General features: G+C 39.7%; 1 protein-coding gene and 2 pseudogenes across 2 annotated transcripts in view; 1 reads left to right on the forward strand and 2 right to left on the reverse strand.

The window, feature by feature from the left end:
* On the reverse strand, positions 1–1,870 carry LOC143877418 (protein DETOXIFICATION 56 pseudogene; annotated as a pseudogene).
* A 9,720-nt stretch (positions 1,871–11,590) lies between these two features.
* On the forward strand, positions 11,591–12,771 carry LOC143876589 (putative calcium-binding protein CML10). Its single transcript, XM_077378294.1, has one exon. It carries the CDS (start codon positions 11,703–11,705, stop codon positions 12,315–12,317), a length of 615 nt encoding a protein of 204 aa, XP_077234409.1. The 5' UTR covers positions 11,591–11,702; the 3' UTR covers positions 12,318–12,771.
* Positions 12,772–14,938: 2,167 nt separating this feature from the next.
* The window catches only part of LOC143876590 (GDP-mannose transporter GONST3 pseudogene), a 59,914-nt pseudogene continuing 52,850 nt past the window's right edge, over positions 14,939–22,002 (reverse strand). Inside the window, exon 2 of the transcript XR_013250425.1 lies at positions 14,939–16,086. The product of XR_013250425.1 is annotated as a GDP-mannose transporter GONST3 pseudogene (transcript). The remainder of the gene's footprint in view (positions 16,087–22,002) is intronic.

A 22,002-nucleotide genomic window follows, 5' to 3' on the forward strand; every position in this document is an offset into this window, starting at 1 on the left:
GTATGCTTATTCTTCTCTATTTTGACTTCATTTCTTCGATTTGTTCCCTTTATATCTTTATTTCTTTCCAAGATTCATATGAGAAAATTTAATTAAAGAAAAAGGAGAGAAGGCTAGAATGTTCTCAATATATGCTCACAACACTTGTTGTCCTTTGTACTAGCCCCAATCGCTAGAGCTAAAACATAACATCTCCACCCCCACGCCCATCATCATCCTCTTGCTTGACAGAAACAAGCTTTTGTGCCTTGCCACCTTCCTCAACCCAATCAATCCTCAAAACCAACACTATCAGAAGAACAGCACAAGTCATCATCCCAACAAAAAAACCCAGCAACATCCCAGCAAGCCCAAGCCCCACCTTGAAAGCCAAAACCACACCCAAAGGCAAGGCTAACAAGTAAAACCCACAAAGGTTAGCATACATGGCCAACCATGGCCTGGCTGTCCCGCGAACTATTCCCCCACAAACTGCCAAAGGGAAGTTAACCACCTCCACCAAAGCCATTAACAACATCATCTTCTTCACCCCTCTCACGACCCCGTCATCATGGCTATACAAAGAACCCCAACCCCCTCGTGCCAATACCATAACTGAGCCACCTATGCAACCTGCGACTATACTTAGGGCCAATGACACATAGGCAGACCTGCATGCAGCTTGGACCCGGTTTGCACCGAGCTCGTTTGACACACGTGTGGACACACATGTGGCCAACGAGAGCATGACAGAGAATAGCAAGTAGTCAAAGTTTAGCACCACTGCTAGAACCGCCACCGCCCGTCTAGCATCCTTTAGATGCCCTGTCAACAAGACCAAGATTTCATAGCACCACCACTCAAGGCATGTAGTTAAGCAACACGGCCCGCATAGCCGGAGCAACCGGGTCCAGTCGCCCAGCTCTTGTTCCCACCACCCTCCCTCTTCCCAGCTCTTCCAGTTACTTCTCCTTTCGTTGGCCAATACATACAAAGCCAATAGAATTACAACAATGAAATCCGTTACCCAAACTGCTATAGCAACTCCCTCAAGGCCCATGGCCTTGGAAAGTAAGATGTTGATGGGAACATGAAAGGCAAGAGCCAGAGCTGAGCTAAACATTATAGGAACTGTTATGCTCTGAGAACTCAAGTAGGCTTTGAGAGGACATAGAAATGAAGTGGCTACTAACTCAGGGAGAAGATATGTTACATAGGTTTTTGCAACCATTGAGATGTCTTTCTGCTGGCCAAAATGTAAGAGGATTTTGTCTACATTGAGCCATAAAAAGGAGATGGGGAGTGTGGTTAAGAGGAGGAGAAGGGTGGTCATGAAGAGTGTCTTATGGAGGAGTTTGTGGTTTTTGGCTCCAAAAGCTTGGCCACATATGGGCTCCATGGCTCCACAGAGGCCTGTTAAAACTGAGAATCCGGTGACATTTGCGAAGGTGAAACCGAGCGTCCCTCCAGCAAGTTGCAGCTCCCCAAGCCGGCCGAGAAATGCTGTTGTGATGGTGATCTTCGCGAACCATGTCAGGTTCATGGCCACCAATGGAGCCGCGATTTTTCGTTGCTTTCGGAGCTCTGAGAGGACATTTTCTTTGAGATTGGTTGGCCATGTTTCATTGGGAGGTGGAGGAGAGGATGATTGAGGTGAATTTTGAAAGGTTTCTCCTAGTTTTTGTTCTAATGTTGATGTTGTGGACATGGTTTATGGGCAAGGGCTCGAAGGGCTTCTCTTAATTTTGGCCAGCTAGAAGATTTTAGGTGGAGGGATAATACGATTCTATTGAGAGCATGTATGTCGTGAAGATGGTTGGCAAAGTGATGAAAGCATTTAGTAACGGCCAATACAAGAGAAAGCTATTGGGTTTCTCCTGTGGTTTTATAAAGAAGATAAAGGAGATTGGTAATTTTGTTGTTGGGCTTGACAATGTAGGAATAGAGACGGTTTTAATTACCTTTAGAATTCCTTCACAAAATTAAATCACCTGGTTATGGGATTTCGTGAAGATGGTTGTCAACTTTTCAGTAACGGGGGGTTCTCAAAAATCCGAAACAAACATGGCCTAGAATTTCTTATCAAATCATCTTGGTTCTGGACTTCTCTGTATAAAACAACCCCGAATCTTTATAGCATTCGCCAAAAGGAGATGTGTCTTGAGTGTGTAACGTATGTACCAACACGTCGTCAGACCACAAATTCTTCAGTTGCTAATATTATTAGAGGAAGTCTAAACTGAAGGGGCCCTTGCTGAAAAGAGGTGAAAGGGCTCCCTCATTGGCTGCACATCACTATCATGGTTGACTTTTCAGCCGTTATTAATGCATGATGCTGATGTGTAGCTAATAGGAGAGCCCTTTGAGCTCGTTTTTGCAAGGGCTCCCTTCAGTCTAGAATTCCTCATATTTATTATTATTATTATTATTTGGCTTTTTTTTTGTTATATATGCCCTTAAATCAGTAGAACTGCTACGGCTGATATTGAAATAACTCAACACAAAATTTAGAATAAAAAAAAAACGGGCATTTCGTTATCTTTGTAGAGGTGGTCTTGGGTACATCTCACAATGAGCCTAGGTGGGTTCATCGCACTTCACGCTCTGAACTGTCTATGTTCTAAAATATATAATATGTGGAGCCTAGCTAACATTGCCTATATGGTGCACACACGATGGAAATAGTTGGGTTCATCCCACTTTACTCGTCTCTTAATGCCACAACTATATTTTCAGCACCATTGTTCTACTTGTCAACTCACTTTGAACAATCTCACGATTTCATAAAACCGTCTCTCTCTCTCTCTCTCTCGCTCGTTAAAGTATAAAAGATTAAAAACGCCTTTCTCCAATAGCTTAAGCTTTTGGAGTAACTGGTAGTTTCACATGGTACAGAGCAAATGCCTGGGTTCAAACCTCCTTGATAGCAAAATCCACATGCAATGGCAAAACCCAAAAAGTGGGGGCCACATGTGCCACGTGTAGGCCTACCCAAAAAAAAGGGGGCCACACGTGAGGGGAGTGTTAAAGAATAAAAGATTAAAAAATCCTTTATCCAATAGCTTAAGCTTTTGGAGTAACTGGTAGTGTCACATCTCTCTCTCTCTCTGTCTCTCTCTCTCCACCTGATTTCTATTCGCATTACGAAACTACAAGAGTCTCACATGCTTGAAATAAGACACCCATCTCAGCTGTCCATGAAAAAACCTTTTTTTCCTTTTGAGGGTGAGTGCGTGATGAGGGTGCAATGAAAATAGGTATTTGAAGGGCTGAAGAGGGAAAATTAGTGGTGTGCGTAGTTAAATTGCCCTGTCGTGCATTGCCACTGAATCAAGATGACACGCAAGAATCCACCATCTTTCAATATTTTATAAAGGCACTAACTTTCACTTGCACCCCATTTTTAAAACAACCAAATCTTTATAAATTATGGCGATCCTTTTCAGTTTGCTATTGCCTTTTATCATTGATCTTATCTTTATAAGAGAGAGATGATTGATTTCCATGGAAGAACCGTACCCAACAAAATGTATTGGGATCACCTTTATCGCAAATTCTTAGGGTGCATAGTGCTACTTTCCATCGTCTGTGTGCAGACATAGAAAGGCATGGGTTTTGTGCCCCTTTGAATGAAGGCCTTAGAGTTTCAGTTTTCTTCAACTCACAACATATTTGCCATAGGGTGTGCCTAAAACAGAACAGGCAGGGTCATTGTGGTCACCCTTTGTTAGAATATTTAGACACCCATTAGTTTATTCGTTTAAAACTCTTCGGGACAATCATTAACCCGTCCGAGTCGACTCAGTTTTGCCTTGGTCAAGTTCTCATCTGAGTCCAAAAAACATTGTCTAACCATTTCAATCAAAACTCTTTTAGCTCACCCTAGTTAATAAAAATTTGACCACATCAATCATTGACTCGCCCAAGTTAAGTCAGACTTACGTTTACTTTCTCCCCGAGTTACTCATACGAGTCATGAGTTTTTACACACTATAGCTCATACTACAACCCATAATACGTTATTAAATTGACCCATACCAGAGAATTGTGCATTGCTCAGGTAACCTTACTCACTGGGATTGAATATGAATCTTTTCTTTTCATTGTTCATTGGCGAGCTGTCCATGCATCTAGAAGCCTCGAAACTGTAATTTTTTCCACCACGCGTGTGTTTTTTATTTTTGTATTTGTTCTTTGTAAAACTCCCAAGGCAAACAAATTGAATGCCCTTGAAAGGTCCAAGCCTTTGTCTCAACACTCCATCTTATATGGATTTGAGAATTTTTCTCACTTTCCCATCTTGGACTAAACTTTTGAGAGGTAAGAGAGCCTCTTTTAAAAGTTCAAATGTTCTTGTGGGAAATTACAAAAGAAGAGAATCTTTTAAAATTTTGAAATTTGGATGGAAATTTTAAAAGCAAAAAAGAATCTTTTGCAAAAGCAAATGTCCTTTCATTTTTAATATTAAAATACTAACACCTTTTAGCGTTGTTATCACATAATCCACATAATAATGGTGGCATTTAGACTATGGAGGCGTGTCCAGTTAGATATCTGAAAGATAATGTATTTTTTTTTTACGAGGAAACTATGGAGGCGTGTCGAGTTAGATATCTCAAAGATGATGTATTAGCTTAGGAATGATGTTACATTCCATTGAAGTAGAACTTAATACTCCTAAGTAGTGTCAGCATTCCATTAAAGTAGAGACTGCTAGTTTTAAATTTTTAATGGCCAGGGCTTTCCTCCACTAAGGATAGCAATCCGGGGTTTATTTTATCCACGGATAGGCTTTCTATCGTCCTTGTCTAGAGAACAACCCCAATGGCTAGCGTATACCATGCAAGCAAGATAGCCAATCTCATAGAGTTTTTAGGATAAAATAATCCAAACAGCCTAGACAATCCCCGGGGATAGCGTATTGAAGGTTTTTATCCTTGAAAGGATGGTGGTTGTTAGGTTCATTCTTAATACTATTTTTTGGGCCGCACGTGTGCTACGTGAACGTGATCGGGTCCGTTAATCCAACCCTCAAATCAAGTTCGGCCCATTGCCATTGATACCGCATTGATTGGATAATCCTAGCATTGCTCCGTCAAGCATAGTTTAGTGGCCTTCCAAGAAAAGATTAGTGGCCTTCCAAGAAAAGATAAACCATAGATTTTTGCAGGACTTCGTCCTTCGCATGTGATGCCCATTAGGCCTGGGAACTGGACTATGGGGCTCTCATCATGATGGTTTACAAGATCAACAGCCTTGATTATGTATATATGCATACCTCCATGTCGGACCCAAAAGTAATAGCTGAGTTTGATCTCGATGCATGGTTGTCCGCTAGTCGTACTCTTACTAAACAATTAAATCCCTTCATCTAACAAAAGGAGAAAGTATACATAAGAGCTGCTTGTAGTTATAGCCTTGATTCTTGAATTAACAATGTTATAACAACTTTTTAAAGCTTCCTAATTTAAATGTTTTGAACAATTTAAGTGAGTGTGATTGAAGATCAAATAATGCCATCTCCAACAGCTTAAGCTTAAGCTTTTGTAGTAACATACCGCATGTAATGGCCAACCCATAAGAAGAGGGGCCAAGTGTAGGCCAACCCTTGAAAGAGGGGCCACACGTGAGGGGGAGTGTGTTAGGTACCTTACCAATACGTCAAAAGCTTCAGAGCTAATGGAACACGTTATGGTTATGCAAGTCCTTTTAAACCTGTCCCATATCAAGCTAGGTCCCACCCAATTCCATACCTAGGCGGGCCCTCACTCAGGACCGTAACATACCGCCACGCTTCTGAATCAGCGGTCCTCAGTGGCCTCTCTGTGACGGGTTTCACTTTGCTCTTTTTTTCCAGGTTGCCCTTTCCAGATAGTTCTCTACACATGTCACCCCTTTTGTGACTCGAACAAAGGACGTGGTAGCTGCTCTTATACCAAATCTCAGGTACCTTACCAATACGTCAAAAGCTCCAGAGCTGATGGAATGCATTCGTCAAGGCCGTTTAATTCTGTCACATACCAAGGGGTCCCACCCAGTCCCATACCTAGGTGGGCCCCCACTCAGGACCGTAACAGAGTGTTAACGTATTAACGATGTATTAGAGATTAAATAACGCCATCTCCAACATATTAAACTGTTGGAGTAATTGGTCGTTTCACAGAATTAAAGATCAACCTACCCAGATGTTTTGTAGTTTTATCAGCGCAGAAATTTATTGACTTCTGTCCAGAACTATTGAAATTTAAAGAAGTTTCCATACTTATGAAGGTTCCTTTGTGACCATACGCCATTACGAGGGGGAAATTGGATATAGTGGAATCAATTGAGCAAAGGGAAATACTACTGGGAATCCCTTTGATATGGTGGAATCAATTGAAACTCATGTGCTATGCACAATGGAGGTACAACATTGGTGCTGCCCTTGATATTTGATCATACGACGGCCTCTTAGAAGGTCTCCTTTTGTTGGATCAAATATTAAGAGCCGTACCGTACCCTACCATATAAAAACTCTAGGATGAAGGTGAAATTCTTTTTTTTAATGATGTGACTGGGTATGAAATTTGGATAGCAAGGAATCTTAACCCCACTTTTCCTTGTGAGAGGAGAGCATCAAACTCCTATCATTTAGCAAGCAAATGAACGAGGGACATTTCCTGCCGAAAACTGGACGAGAGAGAGAGAGAGAGAGAGAGAGAGAGAGAGATAATAAACATATATTCCATTGACATGAAGACTCGTATACGCAGCTAACTCCTCTCCCTCAATATCCTGATGATGACACTCTCATCTTTCCTATGTTTGTATGTTTCGGGCAAAATTACCCAAGGTGTTGTTGCAGTTCTCTCTTGGCCTCTCTATCTCTAAGTACAGGACTTCCAAATTCAGACTCATCACCGCTACAACTAATTCCCGTCGTTCCAGTTCTCTTATATCAAAGTGCTACGGGTTGGGTTGAAGTATTCATTTTGTCCCTTTGGCCCCATTTATTTTTATTCACGTTTCTGTCCTTGAATGGTAGTTTTAAGGCTTCTTTGCATCACATCAAAATCGGCCCTTGTTTGCAAATAAACATATCAACAACACATTTGGTGGGACAAGCCATCCACTTGGGAGTCTACCAAATCAATGGCTATAAATCACTTGTTCCAACACTTTTTAACCGTTCAATCATCGAATTTGATGTGTGTGTGCCCCTATCAAACCATATGGACAATACCGATTTGCAATATCTTTCTCACAAATTTGGGGCATTGCCACATGCAGGACATTGGCATGGTGGTGGCCCACCATTTTAATAGCACCATTCACTAAATCCATGTACATGAATTAACATCAAGGACAAATTGTCTTATGGGCCCATTATTCATCAAGAGATAAGAACAAAATTAAAGGTCCATAATTAGCTATCAAACATGACCAAATCCACCCAATTCACTCGGCAAGGACGAAAATTTCACCTGTTGTTGTCCGGTCATCTTTGCTAACGGATGGTCAAGAAAGCCAACTAGTTCAAAACTTCCCCCTTCTAATCACCTTATTAACGAATAAGACCAAATCAAATCCAACAAAAAAAAGCTAGCATTCAATACTATAAGTGGAGGCCACGTACACATTCAACAATACAAATTGATCTTCCATTTATCAGGCGACTGATTAGCCGTCTCGTAGTATTGTAAGCAGGGTTTTAAATTTCGGTTTCGGGGGTTATTTTAGTCCTCACCGAAACCGAAATTTTAGCCGAAATCCCAAAATTTGGTAAAGGAGCTCAAAATGTTGTTTTTTTGGGCCGAAATTTCTGCCAAAATTTCGGCCAAAAATTTCACCAAAATTTCTGAAATTTTCAAAACTTCAAATTTCGGCAATTTCGGTTTCGGAACATTTCAGTTTCGGTCCTCACCAAAATCCGAAAGCCGAAATTTAGAACCTTAATGGGGCCAGTTGTGAGAGATGAGCGGGAGATGGAGAGACTTGAGAGGTGGGTGTAGCTGGAGCATGAAATGCTACTAAAAACCAATTCTAAATAGGCATTTTCTTTTCACTAGTTTTTAGGGATGCTATCTCAACTCTGACCCACTCTATTCTCTCCCTCTCCTTCCTTACCAGCCCATCTCACACAGTTGGGCCTAAAGGAAATTATATATATATATATATATAGGGTATTTCCCCCTCCACACGGAAGCAACATTGACAATCTAATTAAATAGGCGACTGAGGACATATATGTCATTTTAGGGAAAGAGTAGGGGCATTTTTATCCTCTAATTAAACCAGCTAATGACTTAGCAAGGTTCCTCACATTTCTCAGTGTACCTAACTTTCAGTTTCAGCATAAAATGTTCAAAAGTATTTGAGAAAGTTTGTGGAATAAGGCCTCTAAGGGTAAACGAAGCACCTTGTAAAGTATTATGTGGTGGCCTGGTGAGTCCCATTGTGGTTGGACACAAAAGCATCAACGATTGACATGGGCCCACGAGAATCCCTTTGATATTATGTGAAGATTAACATGGGCCCACAGACATGTTATCAAGAATGATGTGAACTGTGAATTACACAACGTAAGAGGCTGTTTGGTTGAATGGAAAAAAAATTTGTAATTTCATTTTCCAGTGTTTGGTAACTCTTTTTCCATTGAAATTTTCTTGCAAAATAAGATTTTTTCCTTATTTTCGAGTAAAACTGCAACCCACCGGACCCATGGAGTTCTATTTTCCACAGAATATTTTTTCTATTAAGGGAAAGTAATTTCGCACAAAACCATAATCTCTCTCTCTCTCTCTCAACGTGACCACTTGGGGGCCCAACAACTTAGTTTGTCAAGGGAAGTGATATCCTCACCCCTTTTCTTCCTTGGTCACCTCTCTCTAGTGTACTTAGTTACTTACGAGTTACGACTACTCTTTTTACACTACAAGGGGTAGCTCAAGATTCAAGAACGAAAAGGGTTGAGTATATGATTTGCCTTGTTTAGATCTTTGAACAACGTAGTCCCTACTCATCTTCAAAAAATCTACACGGAAATCAAATAATGTATATTTTCTTGGTCTCTGGAAAAAAATCACTTAGGCCCACTGTGTGGCAATTCTTTTTCTAATGCTCTGTTTGGTTGTTTGTAGATGGCTGGGAGAATAGGAGAAAAATAAGTCAAAGAGAATTAGACAAGAATGGAAGAGAATGGAAGATGGGGAGAATATTAGGAGGGAGATTTGCGAGTGGTGTTTGATTGCGCGAAGAAATTAGCGGAAGATGTAGGGTGTCATTATCAAAATATAGGTGGAAGAGAGAGAAAAGTAAGAGAGAAAGAGAGAAAAAGAATAAGACAAGAATTTCTCCTAATTCCCCCAATAAAATTTTCCATTTTGGTGAAAAAATGGGAGAAGATTATGGGGGGGGGAACATCTCCGCCACATAGGCACCACCTAGGATAGAAACCAATAATGATGTCTAGTGGTCAAAGGTGTAAATGACAACCAAACATTCTTTGGGGAGATCTTTGGGAGATCTCATGCATTTGAAACTCCTACAAACCCCGCAAAACAAGCAACCAAACAGAGCATAAGGAAAATGATATGGAGACGGGAGAGTACGACCAATGGAAAATAAACATGTCAACAACACATTTGGTGGGACAAGCCATCCACTTGGGAGTCTACCAAATCAATGGCTATAAATCACTTGTTCCAACACTTTTTAACCGTTCAATCATCAAATTTGATGTGTGTATGACCCGATCAAACCATATGGACAATACCAATTTGCAAAATCTTTCTCACAAATTTGGGGCATTGCCTGTGTTGAGTGCACAGGACATTGGCATGGTGGACTGGTGGTGGCCCACCATTTTAATAGCACCATTCACTAAATCCATGTACATGAATTAACATCAAGGACAAATTGTCTTATGGGCCCACTATTGAAGGTCCATAATTAGCTATCAAACATGACCAAATCCACCCAATTCACGTGGCAAGGACGACAATTTCGCCTGTTGTTGTCCGGTCATCTTTGCTAAAGGATAGTCAAGAAAGCCAACTAGTTCCAAATTTCCCCCTTCTAATCACGTTATTAACGTATAAGACCAAATCAAATCCAACAAAAAAAAGCTAGCATTCAATACTATAAGTGGGGGCCACACATTCAACAATACAAATTGATCTTCCATTGATCGGGGGTTATTTCAGTCCTTACCGAAATTTTAGCAAGAATCCCGAAATTCAGTAAAGGAGCTCAAAAATTGTTTTTTTGGGCCGAAATTTCTGCCAAAGTTACCTAAATTCTGATAATTTCAGCTGAAATTCTGTAAAGCAATAAAATTTTAATATTTTATCAAAAAATTCACCAAAATTTCTGAAATTTTTGAAATTTCAAATTTATGCAATTTCGGTTTCGGAACATTTCAGTTTCGGTCCTCACCGAAATTTCGGCATTTTTGAAATTTCAAATTTCTGCAATTTCGGTTTCGGAACATTTCAGTTTCGGTCCTCACCGAAATTTCGGCCGAAATTTAAAACCTTAATTGTAAGTAGGAAATATTTTGGACATGTTTGGCCACCATGAAAAATTATTTCATGGAATATTAATGGGGCCAGTTGTGTGCGATGAGCGGGAGATGGAGAGACTTCAGAGGTGGGATTCTTGCTTTTGCGTGAAACCCCAACAGGTTTGGATCATTGAACAAAAAAATATTATTTTGTTCTTCAATTTATGATAATATCTCTCTAAACTAATGATAATCATATTCTTTCTTTTTAAATTGTAGAAAGAAAGATTTTTCTTAGAAGAAAAACTTTTCTAAAAAAATGTTTTTTCTTGCAGTCCTAACCAGGTTCAACGTTAAACAAATTTACACCTACTTAAGTGGGTGTAAATTTAATTTTAATTATGCTTGCCCTTTTTAAGTGGAGGCAATAATGATATGAAAACCGAGAGTCCAACTGAACAAATAGCCTTTTCCCATGTTAGCAATTATTTCCTCATTTCTTGGCTTTTTGTTTGGGAAATGATTTCAGCATTCCAATGTTTTTATAAGATGGGCGAAAGCAGCTTTTCATTTAGTATTTAAAGGCTTGTAATATAAACATTGCAGTGTTAAAATCATTCCCCCTTTGTTTCCTTAAAATGACAAAACTACCCCTCCTATGTCATGTGGTTTTGAGGTATTTGTTCGGTTCCACCGTCGGTTGCTGTAGCACCTCTCTGTTTATTTATAAGCTCTAAGATCATTGTTGAAATGTTAAAGAAAAAGAAGCAGATTAATATGGTTTTCATTAAAAATGAAAATTTGATTTTAGACCGAAGTTTCGGTATCAACCGGCCATTACTTGCGGAGATTACCATATAAAGAAATGCCTGCACGTCTAGAGCTTCGAAAAAGTCACACGCAAACAGCTCACTAGGAAACTTCGTTCCCAACTTACACAGGACTTCCACACCCCAATAGAAATAGAAATAGAAATCTCTCTCTCTCTCTCTCTCTCTCTCTCTCTCTCTCTCTCGTGAAGAGATTCCACCAGTCCTAAATCGAAGGACCAGTTGGTCTTTTGTGTAGTACCTCATATAATTATTGCAAGGTGACAAAACTACCCAAAGAGACCCTTCGCACATGCAAACTCACATGCTTCTTATCATCTAATTTCTCTCCCACCCCAACAATCATTGCTCCAAACACTGTTATAACTACACCCACCTTCTCCTACCTCACATATCTTCCTTTCTCTACCATGTTTTCTTCGCAAAACCTTCATTTCAGCCCTCTACTCAAGTGGGTCAGAACCTTGCTTCACCAAGCCAATGCATGGGGCAAGGCAGGGTGCAAATTAAGGAGGAGAAAGCTCAAGAGACTATCCACAGGCTACGATTGGCTTTCATCATCGATCGGCTCCATGGAAATATCGAACCAATTGAAGCAAGTCTTCAAAGTGATGGATGCAAATGGAGACGGGAAGATATCTTTGCTGGAGCTCCGGCAAGTGCTTGTGTGCTTGGGGCGTGAGACGTCGGACGCCGCAAAGGAAGCCGAAGTAATTGTAAAGGAGGTGGATTGCAATGGAGATGGGTTTATTGACTTGGATGAGTTTATGGAAGTTGTGAGTGAGAAGAGCGAAGACGGGGGCAGTAGCAAGGAGGATCTTATGGACGCATTCCTCATCTTTGATACCGATGGGAACGGATTCATATCCGCAAAGGAGTTGCAAAGAGTGCTAATTAGCCTTGGACACACTAAGTGTAGTTTGGATGAGTGTCTCCTTATGATAAGAGGGGTCGACAAGAATGGAGATGGGCTTGTGGATTTCGAAGAATTCCAATCGATGATGGCCGGAGGTTCCGCGTGGTAATTTTCTGTTGGTTTTGAATGATTGCCCAAGATAGAAGAGATGAAAGAGATACAGACGCTTATATCATAATTAAGCATGTAATTAGCCACCATTGAAGTTCTTAATTGAAAAGAGGTGGAGTTAAATCGTCATTGTGTAGGCGTTGACCAAGATTGCAGTTTAGGGGATTGTAATAGGCAGAGATCTGGGCAATTTGATTTTAGTGTGGCAGCCACTTTGAATAGTCAATACGAGCTTGTAGATGTCGCATTAGATACCTCAAGTCTCTTTAATATGCACATGAATGAACATGTGGATTCCTCATCTTTCTTCATTTGGCATTTGAAATTTTATCCTTATCAGAATCTTCTTTATTGGGAGCTTAGTTGGATCCCTCCCTCCTTATCTTCACTTGTTTTGTACAATTAGTTGTAAATTGTTCCAAGCAATGAGAAGGATTATATTATATCTGAAAGGAATGCGTTGGAAAAAATCTACATTTATGATGTCTCAATTTGTATCTGTTCTTCCTTTAGATGAAAATGTTAGAAATAACACGTTTAGTTTGGCAAATTGGCTAAACACTCCGAATAATATGCCCAAGAAAATCTTACACTACGATTTAAAGTTGGATGGACATAGTCTCCGCAAGAAAACAAACATTTTTGTCTGAATTGGATTAGAGTGGTCTACCACTTTTGGAGATTTGCAGATGTCGTTGAGGAAATTCTCAATAAGATTGATGGTCATGATATCAAAATTCATCATGTTAGACATATGTCAAATTTGGAAGCCAATTATAATGCTCGCACTAGATTTAAGAGCATGGTTTAAAATTTCGGTTTCGGTAACCATTTCGGACCCCACCAAAAACCGAAATTTCAGATTTCGCCAAAATTTCGGTCCGAAATTCCAAAATTTTGTACACTTTTTTTTTTTAATAAATAATGTCATTAAATCGAAATTTCTGACCGAAATTACCAAAATTTGGTAAATGGAGAAAAATTGAATTTCGGAAAATTTCGGTTTCGGGATTTCGGTCGAAATTTTAAAGCGTGGTTAGGAGAGCTGAGCTTCATCTCCCATCTAAGGAGATTAGTGGTTTGCTCTTTTCTCTCATTTGCCTTTGCTTTCTTGTTTGAGTCCAAACTACTTTTTATCTAATTAATTAGTATCCTTCACTTTACACACACACACACGTCTTTGATGAAGTCCCCTTTAGAATGACTAATGTCCTTGCTTTAGTAGTTTAGTGGCACAGAAAATAAAAAGAAAGTAGGAATGGAAAAGCCCGAGAGAGATGGGTGATGGCATTTTTAACATAGTGTAGCCACCGATAATAAATCTTTCAACAAAAGAAATTATGTATACATGTCCGACGAAACCAAAAATTGGGTGGCAATATCAGCCCCTTTAAATATAGGGAAATGTTTTCAGCACTACTGTAGATGAGGGCACTCCTCACTTTATTAAAAGTATGGTATGGCCCGCACCATAGGATGATCCAAACCGTCCATTAGATGGGCCACAGCCTAAGTAGGTTGTGCCACAAAAATTATTTCCATAGGTTGATCCTAACCCTCCTATCTATAGAGGGTTAGGATCAACCCTCTAACCCTCTATAGATCTGAGGGTTAGGATCAACCTATGGAAATGATTTTTGGGGCGCAACCTATTTAGGCTGTGGCCCATCTAATGGACGGTTTGGATCATCGTATGGTGCGGGCCATACCGTACTTTTTATAAAGTGAGGAGTGTCCTCATCAAAATACAGTAGTGCTTATAACATTTCCCTTAAGCGACTGTTGCAGTTTTGATAGCTAGTTAAAATATTTAAAACAGGATGAGTTCGTCCCCTAAATACATAGCCTATAACAAAAAAATGGTTATACCTGAAGTACGTACCTATTTGTTATGTAAATCTAAGGGACCCACTCTTAAACTGAATAGACCAGCTACCAATGGGAAGGGATTATGTACTTGGAGGTGTAGAAGAGAGTGAATGAACTCAAGGGACTCTTCTATTTAACTGCCAAGAGTGATACTTCTGCAACGTGGAATTCATCCAGGAATCAAAAATAATTGTAGAAATTGGATTGGCGTCACTTCTTTGATAGTGACCAGAGAAATGTTTTCGGAATATAATATAACAAAAGAATGCTTAAGAGGAACCCATAATGCTCTGTTTGGTTGCTGGGTTTTTTTTGTGCCTGGGAGTTTTGTGGGAGAGTAAGTTAAATTTTGGTCCCATCCCATGTTTGGTTGCCTTTTAGCACTAGGTTTATTTTAATCCCACTCTTGTAATGATTACTTGTGGGGTGAATTTTTTAATCCCACTTTTGTAATGATTGCCTTTTCATCCCATCCCAAGATAACCCCAGGAACAAAAATAAACTCAGGAACCAAAAATAAGCTTGAGAAGAATTTTTTTCTACCCAACAGTTTAAGCAACCAAACAAAGGTTTTTTTTTCTCCCACCATATCTCCCAGGGTATTTTTTTCTCCCACATAACCAAACATGGGATTTTTATTTTACTAGGATACTTCCAGGACTTTTTTTTCCCACCTATCTCCCAGGGTATTTTTTTCTCCCACATAACTCCCGGGAACAAAAAAAACCCGGCAACCAAACAGAGCATAAAAGAACAATCTCTCACTTCGCTTCTCCTGAATCTACAACAGGCTTTTCAGTAGTGTTGGTTTCTGTTGCAGTCTCCATTTCTAGAAGCTGCTGTTGTTCCTCATTACTAATTTTTCCTTCTGTTTCCTTTTGATCAGCCTTTGGCTTGCTTGTAGACTGCTGATAAAGAACCCCACCAAGCATACATATCAACAGCCCAATAGTTCCCACAAGTGTTGAATGCTTGTCCCAGATAATAAGATTTATCACAACAGTTAAAAGCTTGTTTACTACACCCAGTACAGTAAAACCTGTCGCGGAAATCGCCCGTCTGCATGAGAAACCGAAAAAAGAGATGGCCAAACCAAATAAGCATGACAAACCCACTGGAAAAGCCACGCTGAAAGAATACCAATCTGACTCGTCCGTGATCTCATGTTTTATCTTCTTCAATTCGCCCATTATAAGCAACTCCAATGGGAACAGAAGAAGCGCCTCGAGGTTGTTGTAAAGCACTAGACCCCACGTGTTGAGTTCTATAGTCATCACCACATGTTTTATGTAAACGAAATCTACGGACATGCTCACAAGATAAGCCAAAGCCCAACTATATGCTGTCAGTGTGAATTGGTAATCTGTTAGGACATATATCACACTGCCACCAAAGATGGTAGCAAGTGAAAGCCACGTCTTAAGCAATGGCCATGGCTGGTTCAAGTAGAGAGTTTCTCCGATGGCAACGAATATCGGGACAGCTGATCGGAAAACAATGAAGGTATCAACATTCGCGTGGAGAAGGAGTTCGCTGTTTGTGAAGAGGGAGAGGTAGAATATGATGGCTGCGGGAAGGAATCTCCACATTGTCTGTAGCTCGAGTGGGTCATGCTCCACAAGCTTTAACCATCCACACACAAAGACTCCGAGAGCACTAGTGAAGTATTGCAAGGCAGTCAAGGCTCCGGGATAAGGGAATTTCGTAACTGCCCATTTGTTGATTATTGACAGGAGTGATGCTGAGATGCAATATCCAGCAGCTATCCCATAAACCGATGCTTGCTGGAGTAAGATTACGAGACTGTCATACCAGCTTGTTTGAACTTCTGGGGAAGGATCGGTTAGATTAATGTTTTTTTTAATCTCACCTTTGGGGTTTTCGACGTCATTAGACATCTGCGACGAAAGCAAAGTTAGTGTTAATTGATTGAGAAGATTGTATTATACCAATGACATCTTTATTCATATGTGAAGGAACACTTAAAGCTTAGGACTTAAGGAACTAAGGAATGAAATCAAACACTCCACGGGATCCATATATGCTTAAGGATCCTTCTAAACTAAAAAGATCCAAGTGTGCACGCCGGAAATCACCTCCCTGAGTTTAAACACTAGTTGGACATTAGGGAAATATTCTAAAACCGTATAAAGCAGATACCAAAGAGCGTGTCACACATTTGAATGTGGAAGAGTTGCGATAAAGTAAAATGTGGTGTTCTGTTCATAGAAAGTCAACCATGTACGTTTTCTAGACATATAGATGTTTTTTCTATTGCCACGGCAAATTATGGAATTGCAGGCACTATTGAAAACCAAAAACAACAAGAATTGAGGTGAACAATCACCTGATATCACATGAGAAGAGATCACATGAAATGAGAAACCAGAACACTTAAATGGCACATATTTCTCCTGTTATTGGGATAAACCAAGAATCTCCCCTATTCTCTTATTGATGGGTGCGATATCTTACCAAGGACACAAATAAGATCCCCCAAACCTGCTTGTAGGAAAGGATAATCCATTTTGAATTGGACAGATCCTGCACTCCATATGCTCGGTCCCAGCTGCCGCACTCTCTACATGGTGGTATGCATGTTTCACTATCACAATAGACAAGTATTATCATTAGGAAAGACCGTGTCTTTCCCAGAACGTATAGCTCATTAACGTGCCAAATAAAAAAAAAAGGAAGCTTCAAGTGTGCCACTTAAAGCTGCAAGGTGGTGTGATGCAAATTCAATGCACCAACAGGCACCGGAACCAGGCACTCTTATGTTTTTTTTTTCTATGCAGACCATATTGATGGCGTCATCATGATGTCATGCTGATGTCAGCAGAGGGCCCACTTATATGGCCAGATTAATGAGTCTTGCCCATTTTTTTACTTATGGGGAGCTATAGACTTAAAGGTAAAATTTATTTTATGTTAGCATCGGTTCTAAAGAGGTTTCTAGCAGAGGGTAATTTCATGAGTTTTATTTCCATTTTAGGGCTCTTTGGGTTTATAGTTTATTTCAACAGCAAGTCCTTTTGATTTGGAAGCTGCTTATGTAAGGAAAGGAGTCAGTAGCAATTGAATTTAACGCAGACTAGAAGTATTCTCTTTATTAGGCTGCATATGGACTACTTTTGGGGGAACAGAGAAGACATATTTTTTGAGTTTTTTTCGTTGGCTTGCTTCCTTTTTAGCAAGAACGGTCCTAGAGGTGTTCTAGTTAAATCTTAGATGCTCTAGTTAGTTTCCACTAATTTTCTGGTAATTATTTTTGTTAAAACTCAATTTCTCCTGTTGAAGCTACATCATAGTGCCATCAATAAAAAATTGTGTGAGGATCCAGTGGGTTCGACAGCCATGGTAGTCAAAAGAGACTGGGCCCTAACACATAGCACCGCAAAAGAGGTTGAAGCAAATTTGTGTTACATTGGGCTACCAAACGTCACACATGGTCTAAGGGATTTTAGGCACCATCTGACTACTAAAGGGCATCACTGAGGTAACTGTTCTTTGTTGCCTGCCCGAGCAGTACTGCCAACTGACCTCCAGGCCAGAATTAAGGAGATCTTTTCAAGTTTTGCTCCGTTCATTTTTCACAACATATACATCTTTTCACTTTTCTTACATGGAAATCAATAATTCTTCAACACTTCTCCAGGTGTTTAACCAGAAGCTAAGCAACTTAGACACAGACACATGTTTTGACGTTGACACGATTTTTTGAAGGTAAGGAAAGAAACTCTGGTATTGCTTGCAAACTTCAAAAGACCCCAAGATTTTTGTTTTGTTTTTTGTTTTTTTTTTTTTTTTTTAAATGGTGAAATATATATTAATAAGAGAGGGGACAAAACCAGTGGAACGATCTATAATGCCTAGATACAGATACAGAGATGGACACACTATGAGGAAGGATCAATAATACATAGATACAGATACTAATAGGAACATGGACATGAAAACGGGAATGTAGATAGGACTCAGGCATTTTTCAAAATGGGCACAAATATCAGTACGGGTATCTCATACCATGAGAGATAAGTCACAAGACATGTATAAACAAAATATCATAAAACTTAACTAGATTTAACATAAAAGATGAAATTAATAATGAACTTAAAATTAATATGACTCGCATCAAATTTATAATTGAAAGTAAATTTAAAATAGAAGAGAGAGAGAGAGAGAGAGAGAGAGAGAGAGAGAGAAAACAAGCATAAACAACCACTAAATCCTATCAAATATTACCAAAACATGCATATTCAATGAATCGTGTATGTTCTTATGTTCTACATCTGATCAATAACAAAAAAAAAAAAGAAGGAAATTTTAGGTATTTGACCTTAAACGGAGAAATCCCTAATTCTATGTTCCACCTTCTGTCTCCTATCAAGCTTATTCAATGAATCATGTATGTTCATATGTTCTACATCTGATCAATAACAAAAAAAAAGGAAATTTTAGGTATTATACCTTAAATGGAGAAATCCCTAATTCTGTGTTCCACCTTCTGTGTATCCTTTCACGCTTAGATGCATGTTTTTTATGCTTGATTCGAGTAAATATTGGTGGATTTGATCATATGACCTTCAATTGTAGGGAAAACTGATGAAAGTAAGAAATGCTGAAAAGGATGGAAAGTGGGGTTCGGGTTGCCTTCTATGTAAACCAAGGGATCTTAAAATATCATAACCCACCGATAAGGGGCTGTATTGGTGTCGCCGTGTCGTATCGGCTGATATAGAGAAGTATGGTTGATAGACCCATGTATCAAACCGATACAGTGTCAATACGCATCTTATTTGACAATGTCTTGTCCCATGGAAGTAGGTAAGTTATTGCCTTTCATTGGAGTAGTGAATGAGTAGGTTTTAATTGGAATTTGCGGGGAATTAGAAAATATGATGGTCAAACTTTGAGTTAGAAAGCTTACTTAGCTTGACAAACTAGAATTGTAGGATACATGTATAACACAGGTCTTTGAGTTGGTGGGCTAGAGCAAGGAAGAACATCATGTGATATTTTTAAGAGTTTTTATTACATTATTTTTGGTAGACTTTTTTTAATTTTCTTCTCCACTTCTTCTAAAATATTCACATGGTGTACTTTGGTTGTATCTTTTGTTGGATGTGGCAAAGCCAACTTTGTTTTTTCTTCTCCACTTTTTCTCATCCAAATTTTCATTGTTTGTGTGTTTCCATGTTGCTAAGTTACTTTGCCGCTCAACATGACATTTGACAGTCTAGAAGTTTTGTTGCATCTAAAGAATAGAATTCCATTTGCACAAAAGCTTTGTATGGATGATTAAGATCTGCTAGAGGTTCTTGTGAGAGACACTAATTATTTCATCGACAAAACCCACCATAGAAGGGTCACTCTTAAATAACCATTACACAAAACACCCCCATTATTGGATGTCCTACAAATCCATGGTTAGAAAGAATATAACCAATGGTCAAGATTTAAAGGGTAAAAGCCTAATCACCCTAGCAGACTCCAACTTTGATAGAGGACACTATGGAGGAGAGTTTGTGGAGTGGTTCATCAATAGAACCAATCATGGAAGGCCATGACTAGAAGACAATTACATGAGACAATCTCATATGCCCTAGAAATGGATGGGTGGGAACATTTTAGCAATGGTCCACACTTGAAGAGGGAAAAGTCTACTCATATTAGCATCTTTATAACTTTGATCAAAACCTTTGATGGTTTACCTATGCGATCGATCATGGATGGGCCACGCCCAAAAGGCCTCAAATTGAATAATCCCATTAGTGGATGTCTTGCAAAAGAATGATTAAAAAGAATAATAGTCAATGGTCCTTAAAATGAAAGGTTGCCATATCCACAACCAAAGGAAAAAGGTCCACTAATCCTCACAACCTAACATTTATGGTGCACCTAAAGGTAAATGTGCATAATATTCCGCTGCAATTGAAGGTGCTGAGGGGGAAACCAAAAAGGGAAAAAACTCAAATCCGAATGTTGAAAGGCAGGCACCAGCCAACCTTAGCACACCATCGCAGCTGAAAACCCCAAACGCGCTTCAAAAATGGCCAGCAAAAGAGGGCGGACCCACTCTGCATGTTGATCATAGAAGAGACCCTCCCCCTTGTGACTGGGAAAGTGGCTTGAAGGAGGACCACCTTAACTGCACAATGGAATGCTGGCACCAAATATACAGCACCCTCCTACTTCAATGGTCAAAACTGTAGGCAATCTACTCCCACCAGAGATGGAAAGCTCACCCCCCAAGACTCCAGTATGCAATGAAAATCGATCGCCTTGCAAGACAGAGAGGAAGAAAAAAGAACCCCAACAAGGGAGGAAGCCACGGACCCCTCAAAAGGAACCCAAAAACAATGGAGCCAACTATTTGCAAAGTGCAATGCCCAGACTCCATCCGCAAAGCTTGATTTCATTGCCCCATCCACCGTGAATCAACTTTGAAGAAGAGCTACTCAAAGAGGGGGAGGGGAAATGGGCAAACTGCTTAATCAGATACTTCCTCGGTCGAACACCATACTTTGTGACCCTTAGAAAATCCATCTCAAGGAAATGGAAGCTAGGAGGTGATCTTCAACTATTTGCTATCAAACATGGATTCTTCTTATTCAAGTTCACAAACCCTGAAGATTGCACCTAGGGTTTGGAAGCACCAAATCACAACTATGAAGGAAGAACCCTGATCCTCCAACGAGGGCACCTGATACCTTGCTAGAAAGACTGAACCAACATCCATCCCTATCTGGATATGATTCCCTGGTCCGCATTTGAAGTTTTGGACGCCTCATGGCCTCATCAAAATCGCAAGCATCATCGGGCGACCGCTTTATATAGATTCCCAAACGGGTGAATCATCAAGTCTCATCGGGCGACGCCTCATTATGCCCACTAACAAATACTCAGCACGGACAAGTGGTTAACCTACTTTGACAGGAAGGAAAGAAGAAAATAAAGAGGGAGAACCCCAGCTTCCATAAAGTTCTCCACCTACCCACTATCTTCCACCAAACAGTCCCCCTCATTCAAGCATCTTTGTTTAATTTCCTTATAGCATTAGCTAACCAGTGGAAAAAAAACCATGATCCTATCTCGTTTCAGCCACAATGCCCTCAACTTTTGTCATCAATTTATCTCTCCCACTTGAGAAATTCTCCAGTTTTCTTTCATTTGTGATCTACAAGACCTTTCTTCCTTTGTCAAGGATTGTCCTTCTTTGAACAAATCGATGACTTCATCTTATGCAATATCCCCTCTTTGTTGCCCATAACATCGCAAAATTTCTCTTTACTGAAATCCTCTATCTTGAATTCTAAACTTGATACCCAGTCCCCTTCCACCCCTCAATGAGCAACTCGAATCACAAATTTTCTACCTCTTTTTAGTATGGCCCCTCATGCTAAACTTTTCACAATAACGGAAAGTCTTCAGACCCAATCAATACATGGATTCAACTAATAGAGGGCAAAGGTGGAACACAGGCTTAGGAAGGTTATGCAAGTGGCAGCGGAAGCGCTATTGGTGTTCTTCGGAAAGAGATCGGATCTTCAATGGAAACTTTGATTCTTGCAAGGAGATGCAAGAAATTTCAAATGTTTTACAATCGTTGCATTAAACAAGGTAAAAAGATGAAAGAAAATGAGAAATAGATTAGAAAATTCCTAATCTTCAATTTCCAATTCAAGTTAAAACAAAGGGATAAAAAAGAGAAAAGCCTCTCTCAAAGTTCTCTCAAAAGAGGGAATATCTACAAAGTCAATTCAGCCAAAAACCCATGTGATGGGTGTCTTTATATAGGTTAGCCTATTACA

Source organism: Tasmannia lanceolata, unplaced genomic scaffold, assembly GCF_043159265.1.
Source record: "Tasmannia lanceolata isolate RefF3 unplaced genomic scaffold, GAP_Taslan_0.1 ptg000005l, whole genome shotgun sequence".
Classification (NCBI taxonomy): domain Eukaryota; kingdom Viridiplantae; phylum Streptophyta; class Magnoliopsida; order Canellales; family Winteraceae; genus Tasmannia; species Tasmannia lanceolata.